General features: G+C 43.0%; 1 protein-coding gene across 5 annotated transcripts in view; it reads left to right on the forward strand.

Moving 5' to 3' along the window:
• Positions 1-5,278, forward strand: part of MFSD6 (major facilitator superfamily domain containing 6) — a 66,794-nt gene extending 61,516 nt beyond the window's left edge. For 3 of the 5 annotated variants that reach the window (XM_055345247.1, XM_055345246.1, XM_055345248.1), the window contains exons 6-7: positions 616-896; positions 2,997-5,278. In XM_055345247.1, coding sequence (XP_055201222.1) covers positions 616-896; positions 2,997-3,200 — 485 coding nt within the window. In that variant the 3' untranslated portion in view covers positions 3,201-5,278. The remainder of the gene's footprint in view (positions 1-615; positions 897-2,996) is intronic. The other 2 variants (XM_055345245.1, XM_055345249.1) reach the window with 2 other exon arrangements.
• Positions 5,279-9,694: the final 4,416 nt, after the last annotated feature.

The following is a 9,694-nucleotide window of genomic DNA, read 5'->3' on the forward strand; positions in this document are numbered from 1 at the left end:
AACCAGCAGAATGGAAATATTCTTGCTTAGCTCTTATGTCCCAGAACAAGGCTCATCATCTTTGATGTTCTGTTCTTTAAGCAGCATTTGCCTTAAGTAGCTTAAGTGCTTCTGTTAGGGAAAAACTAATTTGTTACAGAAAATCCCAGAGGCAGATTTTAATGCTAACAAGTTACACAGAAAGGAGGACCAATGCTGATTTTTCTCACTTTTTTTTAAATCCTAAGTGGATGACACAGTGTTGGTCCTTGCCTTCAGTAAAAGACCAATAAAATCAACTATTACTGTTTTGATGCTTATCTTTAAAAACTCAGCCCTATAAATGGACGTAAGGCCACATTCACTATAAGCCATGTCCCCAGATTAAGTGATATCTAAGTTTAATGAAAAAATACATTTCGTAAATAAATGTAAGTTTATGTATAGACATAAAGAGGTCCTGGAAGATCAACATCACATCGATCGTTCAGTCCTTGCACCAAGCAGCCCTCAATACACAGCTAGTTACTGATGTTGCCAAGTACATAGAATGGTCTTACAGGATTGTCTGCTTATTTTTGTTTGTTCAAATATGTAGAAAACTGAAAAATGATTTAAACGTGATTTTCTCTCCAGACAAGACAATGTTGGCAGAAAGGATTCCTGTTCCCTCTAGTCCTGTTCCCATAGCAACCATTGACTTGGTACAGCAACAGACAGAGGATGTCCTGCCACGCATTGAGCCCAGACTTCCACCCAAGAAAACCAAGCACCAGGAAGAACAGGAGGATGTGAACAAGCCAGCCTGGGGGGTCAGTTCCTCTCCCTGGGTGACCTTTGTCTATGCACTCTACCAAATTAAAGAGATGATGCAGCTGACGAGAGACAACCGAGCTCCTGAGATACAGCCTTTGCAGGTAAATTCGCTCCCGTAAGTGGGCTCAGCTGTGTGATTCACTCAGCAAGATTTAGGGAAGGTCTAGTGGGCAAAAGAGACAGGCGGACAATTTCAGTATTCTGGGACAGTGCATTATAGAGGTGTATTACACAGTTCTGCAGAGGGAAAATTCTGCCTTAAGGAGTTCAGGAAGGCTTCTTAGAGAAGATGTTTCTTGAAAGAAAGAAAATAAATCCAAGAAATTGTATATTTCTTTGAAATTTCAGTGTTGACAGATACCAGTTCCAGTGAGGATATATGGTTCTTGCCACGGGAGACCATTATTTATTAATCTCCGTAATTCAAAAAAGCTGGTGGGGACATTATAGATATAATGAGACTTCAGTAAATATCTGATACATTAGTACACTGAGCCAAAGTAGGAGTCTGATGGGAAATGGGTTGTTTTGCTGGTGGACTCACATGAGAAATAAAAAGTGTGTTTGGTTTTGTTTTTTGTCCCTAGAGATGTGGTCTCTCTTGGGTCGATAAAATAGTGTGGGTAATTGTTAACTAGAGCTATATATGGTCTTTGGAAATGATCAAGTGTGACTTCTATGAATAGTTGGGTTAAAGTAATGAGTCTACTTCCCTGTTTATATTAATCACATCCTTATACTCAGTGAGTCACACACATCAGGTCTTATCTAGAGTAGCTTCAAAGGACACATAAGAAAGACAAAAATAAGGAGTAACTGGATAATTTCCTTTTTAGAAAATTTGAGCTACCTTAATTAAATTTATCATGACTGTAAACATGTAATATTTCTATAATTTAAACCAAATCTGATTCTTCACCCAATCTCACAATGCATCGTGGCCCATGCATGATCTTACTCATTTATCAAGATTATAAACTCACATGAATGTCCCTGCTCAGTCAAAAAGGAGCATCTTGGGGTGGGAAGAGCATATAAGAGAGGTGAAGCAGAAAAAAGGATGAGATTTCTGCTCGAATAGCAGTGTTTTCATTACTTTGGGTACTCCTCCTATTAGGCTTATGTCACATTACATTTCTTTGGCTGGCATGGCAGGACTAATAAACACTGGCTGGTATGGCTTAGTTATTCTTATGAATAAGAAGTCATTACATTGGGCAGCCCGGGTGGCTCGGTGGTTGAGCCTCTGCCTTCAGCCCAGGCCATGACCCCAAGGTCCTGGGACCACGGGGTCCTGGGATCGAGTCCCACGTCGGGCTCCCCGCAGGGAGCCTGCTTCTCCCTCTGCCTGTGTCTCTGCCTCTCTGTCTCTCATGAATAAATAAAATCTCTAAAAAAAAAAAAAAAAGGTCATTATATTAAGATTTCTTTACATTTTAGAATCAGTCACAGAAATAAAACTTTTTCTTTGGTGGTCAGCTTTTTGAAGTGATATATATAAGAGGAAAATTCATTCTAAAAAAAAAAAAAAAAACATGTTTCTTGATTTGTATCAATCAAGAATGTATCATGGAATGTGCCCCCGTGGCATTTCACAGACTTGATGGGGGTGATGTGCTGGAGTATGCGGAACTCGCAGCTACTTACAGTTGGTGACCCTAAGAACTTATTTCCATTCCCCCTTTTTATGCAGCTGTTCGGTCTTAACTTTTAGTATGTACTTCAAATTACTTCAAATCCCAAATATTCATCAGGACTCGTAATTCCAGGACAGTCTTTTCCTGGCCTTGTCCCTGAGGCTGCTTCCTGCTCTTGGATCCTGTGGTCTCAGGAAATGACCCGAGTTTCATTTCATGCTGCTTGCTCTGTGACCTGTCACGATGGTGGAGGCTCAGTACACATATTTGCTGATGTAGATTGTTTTCCGAGTAGTCACCAGCATCTTGGTAGAGTTGTTCCTTTACCCACAAGATGTGTCTGCTTATAGTGTTTGTGTTTTTCATGCGGCTTTGGCAGTTGCACATAGGAAAGGAGATAAAAGGTAAGACATTCTATCTTTATTCTTCTATTATTTGTTCCCTGAAGTTACTTCAGAGTGATCTCCCCATGTTTCTTAGATCTTACTTGAAGGCATATAAAACGTGTTGGGTTTCTTTGCTAGTAGCACTAACTACAGAACATCTTCCCTTTTGTCCTTCCAGGGGACCAATGAGAATCGGGGTGATTCTCTAGCTGGTGGAGCCCGGCCTGTCCCACGTGAGACTCAGTCTGACCCATCTAGAAACCAGCCATCCCCTCCAGCAGCAGCACCTCAGACGCAGAGCAGCCCCACCCACTCCAGTGTGGACCAGCGTGTGGAGAAGTGGGAGGACCAGCAGGCTCAGCCCGCCGCTGGGGGACACTGAGGGCTCCCACTCATCTCACACCCTGCATGGAACCGGCCCCTCTGCCAGGACACAGGGAGAGGCTCCCTGAACCTAAGACCTGCCTCACCTTGAGAAGCATAGCATTATACACGCTTCTAAATACCTGGACTCATCAACATGGAAACACACATACACACACAGGAGCTACAGTACATGTTGGCAGAAACAGGTAAACTTCCATAATCCCCCTGGGAAGCACAGAGGGGAAATGGGAGTTTGGGGAGGACTTCCAGTTCTGCAATTGGTTAGGTTAGGGACCACAGGACTTCTTTGCCAATGCAGTAGGGTTGGGAGCAGCAGTTACACTAAGTAAGTGGAGGGAAAAAAAGTGTTTCAAGGTGAATGCTGATGCAATTTCCCTCTTCTGATTATTTATTCTAATTATTTGGTTCTTAATGCAAACTGGGAAGAAATAAAATAGATCTATAATTTTGTTTCTCTTGAAGGGAACTATTTAAAAAAATTACATATTTAAGAAAAGTAGCCAGATAAAAGTTACTAGCTTATAAGCTTTTGTTAAAAAAAAAAAAAAAAAGAAAAAGTTTCATCAGAAACTTGGCATATCTCTAGCAAATATATTTTTATATGTATATGGTATATAATGAAAATAGTCAATCCTCTGAGCAGCAAAAGCCGTTATTGACTACTGCAAACTAAGCTGAGCTTTAAAATGCCTTTTGTTTTAAATGGGCTTTAAGACCAGAGGAGGGAATAATTCAAATCAACCAACCAACTCAGTATCCTATGGCTTGACAGACAAGAGTTTACTAAATATAGTGATACTGTAAATAGCCTCTATCACTATTTAACAGTTTTATAGTGATTTGGGCTCTAAGTAGCTGATGGAATTTTTTAAAAATCACTGGATTCCTAAGGGTTTCTCGAATTAAGCAGTACTATTTACAAATAACAGTATAAGATTTAAGTGCCTGGGAGAGGGATACAATTTTTAAGATTTACACAATGGGTAAATTTTTGTTTTTGGTGAGGGGAAAAGTTGGTGAATAGGAGGCCAGGAATGGAAAAGACCAGAATAAGAAGTAACTATATTTTCCAATGACTAAAGAAACAAATCTCAGCATATTCTTTTCCACGAAGATCCCGTCAGACACCGGGGATCAGATAGGGGTGTGCTACTGTAAATAGTACAGCTACGGCCAGGACAGTGGCTCGGTGACTCATGGGTCAAGCCTGCTGCTGAAAATGAAAAGCTGAGAATAGGAGGAAGCCGGGGGGGGGGGGGGGGGTGTAGAAAAGGGAATGCTGCTTTCACTGAGTGAAGGTCCACGATGGTGTGTGTAGGAACTGTGAGTGAGCACAGGAGAGAGAGGAAGGAGGTGAGCAGAGTGAAAAACAAGCAACTCACCTTATTAGGATGAGTTGTGGACTGAAGGCTTCTCCACGACACCATCCTTCTGCCCAATACTGCATCCGGGAGGAGAGATTCTATATTTGGATGTCTAGCTTTGCCACAAAACACGCTTAAAAATAAAATAATGGAAAGGAATAGAATTAAGCAAATAGTTTATTTTTGCACTTGAACTGAAACGTACTGTACTGTAAATTATCATGACTCATTTTAAGTGACCTTTAAAATCAGATGATTTATTATGCTTATGTAATTAGAGAAATAAAGAAATGGACGACAGGCTGAACCTCACCTGTGAATGTACAGTATGTGGGTTTGTGAAACTGACTTTAGGAAGTCAAAAACTTATACTGTGTCTTGTGTTTACAGTTCTGATTTATTCCTTTGAAAAGCCTGCTGTTTTGGAAATGCACAGTTGACATGTTGAAATAAAAATAAATATCATTTTTAAAAATTTCTTAAATGATAAAGATGTGACCAAACAAAAGCCCTTTACTCTGTAATGATGGAGGCCAAATTCAACAGGCCTTTGTCATGGAACATTCACTTTGAGAGCTGATTCAGTAATGCAGGACTTTGTAGCCTTTTAGGGCAGACACCTTCATGGGTTCGTGGACTTCTTGACTTCCTACTGTCGCTAAAGCACCCACCGGCATCTTACTGTTTTATTTTCTATTTATTTATCTGCTTTTTAAGTAGGCTTCATGCTCAACACGGGGCTTGAACTCAGGGCCTGAGAGCAAGAGTCATGCGCTCTACTGACTGAGCCAGCCAGGCACCCCTTAGAAAATATTAAAGTGGGTGCAAATTAAATTTTGAGAATTTCATAACCCCACTTGCAACTTCCTGGAAGTCTCCCTGGAAGACTCCCCAGAGTTGTCACAAAGCCTGGGCTGATGTCTTCCTTCACACTCTTTCTGTTGTAGAAAGGGTGAATTAGCTGAGCGCTGAGCTTATCTGGATCCAAAGAGGTTAGCTGCCAATTCTTAAACTATTGCCCAAAGCCTTAAGTAGACTATTAAGTAGACCATGATCGTAATACACGTAGATCCACTAGCTCACAAACCTCACGAACAGCCCAGGCTAACTCACAGGAAGAGGATGCTGCCTTCCTGGCTCACTACTCTTGCTGTGGGCACAAAGTGGTCGGCTAGGCAGCTCCGGGTGGGCACTTACCCAGGACGGGGCGGGGGTGGGGGGCTGGTGCTCCTGGGACCATTATTTAAGCAGCGCTCCTCTAAGCAACCTGGAGCTAAGCAGTCCTTGGAAAAGGACGGCCACATCCGCAGTTCCTGAGTGATGGCTGTGAACAGAGATTACCTCTTGTCCCCTAACAACCCAGCGTGGTAAGTACAGCTCACCTCCCCCACCCCATATATGGGAGTAGCTCCCCTCCTAGGATAGAGTCTGCAGCTAGCAGACCCCCTCACAGGACCACGAGCACAAAGCCAGGATACAAATGATGCAACTTCAAACCTGCTTGATGCCAAGGCTCAGGTCCACCGGCACCTTCCCCGGGACGCGTAGGCCACTGCATGCTTCTGTTGTGCTGGAACAGGCTCTAAGCAGCCAGGCCTACACGTGTGCCTGACATGCACGTGTGTGGTTCTAGTCCCAGCAGGATTTCTAGATACTCCCAGATGCCTAGCACTGCAGCACCTCCCCACTCCTGGAACTTTGTTAGTCAGGAGGGTCGGACCCCTTGCACTCCGGAGAGGCTCTGTGTGGTCTGGCAACCCTATGGAGACCGCCTGGGAGGTGGGCAGGGACCCTGAAGGCCCGTGTCACACAAGGGCAAGGACCGGCAGACAGCCGTGCCACCGGCACCCAGGAGCAATCGCTCTGGCTTCAGCAGAGCTGCGTGGTCTGGGGTGGGAGCCGCTGGCCACGGGGGCCAGTAAGCACTTGTACCCTGACGAGCGCAGCCAAAGAAGCTGGATCTCTCACTGTATTCAAACAGCCACATGAGGCTCACGGACGGCTACCAAACTGGACAGTGTAGTTACAGAGAGATTACTTTGGGGAGCCGTCTGGGCCTCAGTTTCCTCATCTCAGGGCGAGAGGCTGGATCCTAGAATCAATCCTCCTATTCTGTGAAGGTGAGGTATGCCATGACAGCTGACTAGGGAAGTAAAGGTGATTTCCCTTCCAGAAGGTCTCCCATCCTCTGGTGCATGGGGACAAGACAACGCGATTTCTGAAGCCCCAAACACTCCTGTGCCATCCCAGCAAAGCTCTAGGAATGGCTGGCTCAGGAATTCCAAACCACCAAGCGGGTGGAGAGAACCTGGGGCAGAATAAAGGGGTGAGAGAAAGGAAATCAGAAAGGAAGTGACCCAATGCCAGGGCAAACTGTGCCTGAGAGTAACCGGAAACACGGTGAGCCCGTCCGGGGGCGCCTGCCTCTCACTCAACTCTCCCCGCTTCGGGCGGCTAACGCAGGACCGCCTGCCCCGCTGTGGCTCCAGGGAGATTTTTAGATGGACACCCAGGACCTCACAGCGACGGGGGCGAAGTGCAGGCTCTGGAGCCCCAAGTCTGGATCTCCCACACTACAGTGCTATGTTAAAAGGGTTGCCTACACCACCAAGCATTCAGCTCCCATATGCACTATAATCATCAAGTTGCGTGTAGGTACAAGTTAACTGACAAAATTAAGCAAAATATAAATTGAAGAGCTGAGAAAAATGACAAGTAACAAAGGTAATTCTATAGTGTGTAAAAACCAGACAGGAGAGCTTATAAGACATTTGTTCCACAGTTTCAATATTTTTCTTCTAAAGGGTGTCAAAAAAAATGTAAGCAAGAATTTTATGATCATTTAACAAGTTACATCCCCTACTCTTTGCCAGATAGTCAGCTGAGGATCTTCTCTTTGTAAACTTGTATTTTGAAAAGGTTAGGAACTTTTGGTTCGCTAAGAGAGCAATGGAAGTCTCAAAAAATAACATGTGGACCAGTGCTACTCAACTTAATTCTCATTCATTTTTAGGGTACAAAAGTCCTGTCTGTGGTTGATGGAAGGCAGGGGAACTGGTCTGTTGCCCCAGAACTGGCATGAACCAAACATCAGACACAGTCATCTCTTCAACTGATTAACCACAGAGCCACTTACTTGACTTTGTTTTTTAAAGACGGCTGTACAGGCGACACCAAGAGCATACGGCCCCGCACAGGCTCACATTCTGATTCACTTTAGCAACTTTTCCGAGTCTGTCCTCATTTGAAAAATGGAAACCACGCTAAAGAGATTAGAGTGATAAGAAGTCCAAATGAAGAGGCATAGAAAGGGTCTATATGGCACTTGATAGATGGCCAATAAATGCTGGTACTCCTCCCCTTTCTGCTTTGATTACTGCCTTGTTGGAAAATGGACCAAATCTAAAAAAGATCCCTCCAAATAATTTAAACAAGAGACAAAGAGCAGCTACCCCACTGAATGTGTCTTCCAAGATCTATCCTAGTAAATATACACTCAACCACACTCTCTGGTGACCTAGTAAGGTATCACATTCAGGGGTCATAGCAAAAATAAGCATAGGGACCCGAAGAACGTAATTAGACTCCTCGGCCAGAAAAATACCGCAGATTTTAACAACATATCTGAATGAAGAACATGCCCAGTAGAAGGGGGTGGAGATGCCAGTCAACGACAGAAAAATTACAAAAACAACCATCACAGAAAGGTAAAGCTGGCAGGGCCTGCCTAAAGGAAGGGTGGTCTTTAACAACAGATTGAATCTCTCATGATATTAGCAACGGTGGCCCCACGGAGGTGGTTGCATTAGATTTTGGTCTGGTGACATTACGCATGGGAATTATACAACAAACTCCCTTTGTTCTCTTTCTGCTCAAGCAACCTTCTTACCACCATTTGAACCCTTCAAAGGGGTCTTCTGGGAGAGAATCTGCTGGTTTTATCAATTCAAGCGTTTTTTTTTTTTTTTAATTCAAGCGTTTTTAATCCTGCCGGTTTTATTTTTAGCTGTGAATCCCTAAATAGACTCTATGAATTGGCTGATGTGAGGTAGGTCTTCCTATGCGCAAGGACAAAAATCAGGGTTCTGAATCAAATAAGGTCAAGATCCACACCCGCATGGTTAAGTCCTCAATGTCATTATCACCAGTGGGTGACTCAGAAGGCAGCTTACTCTTGGGGTCACCTATAAACACCTCTGTCTTACTGCAGGCTTTAAAATCATACATCTATTATGTTATTTATGCATAACAGCTGGACAAAAACTGATTTTTTTCTCTTTTCTCTCAAATTCTACCTCACTAACTGGGAAATAATCACATACAGGATAATGCTTTTTCTTTTCTTGACAGAACTGCAGATAACATATAACACCCACATATTAAATATATTGGTATAATCCATCATCTATTCCAAGCCTCTTAAAATCTGAAATCTCTTAAATTTCTAGATTAAAAAAAAAAAGGTCTTAAATTCAAATATTGTCCTAAACATCAGATGGACACTCCCCTCTAATTCAGCCCTTAGCAAATTGTATGACCAATTCACAAAGCATTTTTTGTGATACGTAAAATGTGTTTTAAAACCTTTAAAAAATAACATTTGAATGATACAATTGTTTAAGCACGACTACCTACACTAAATGTCACCCACACATTTTGGTGTCAAACAGTCCCAACTTGCTAACACAATAAGCTTTCATGAGGCACCTTGCATAAGCAATAACGCAAAGGGTTCAGTTATGCTCCGTAATTGCGCACCTATGGTGGTATGAGCACGAGGCCAACTTTCAACCACCTGTGAAAGGCAGAACCATTTTACTGAATGGTCACTTAAACAGTTTAAAGGCCTTTAAATAAAGGAGGGAGGAGGGTGGGGAAGGGAAAGAAAAAGAGAGAAAGGAAGGAGAGAAAAACGAATCTCCTATGGGAGCCATCTACGTACGGTTCCATGGGGATTAGAACTGTGATCAGCACTGTAATAAGGCCCAAATCAAAAGAACACGACAGAAATACACCAAATGTATCACAAGTAATGCTTGTAATTGTTTAGCTTCTCACAGTCATCACACCACAGAAACTCACAAATCCATGATTTCCTCTAAAAATAAACATAAACAACAGTACC

The sequence above is a fragment of the Nyctereutes procyonoides genome, unplaced genomic scaffold (assembly GCF_905146905.1).
Source record: "Nyctereutes procyonoides isolate TBG_1078 unplaced genomic scaffold, NYPRO_anot_genome, whole genome shotgun sequence".
In the NCBI taxonomy this organism is placed as follows: domain Eukaryota; kingdom Metazoa; phylum Chordata; class Mammalia; order Carnivora; family Canidae; genus Nyctereutes; species Nyctereutes procyonoides.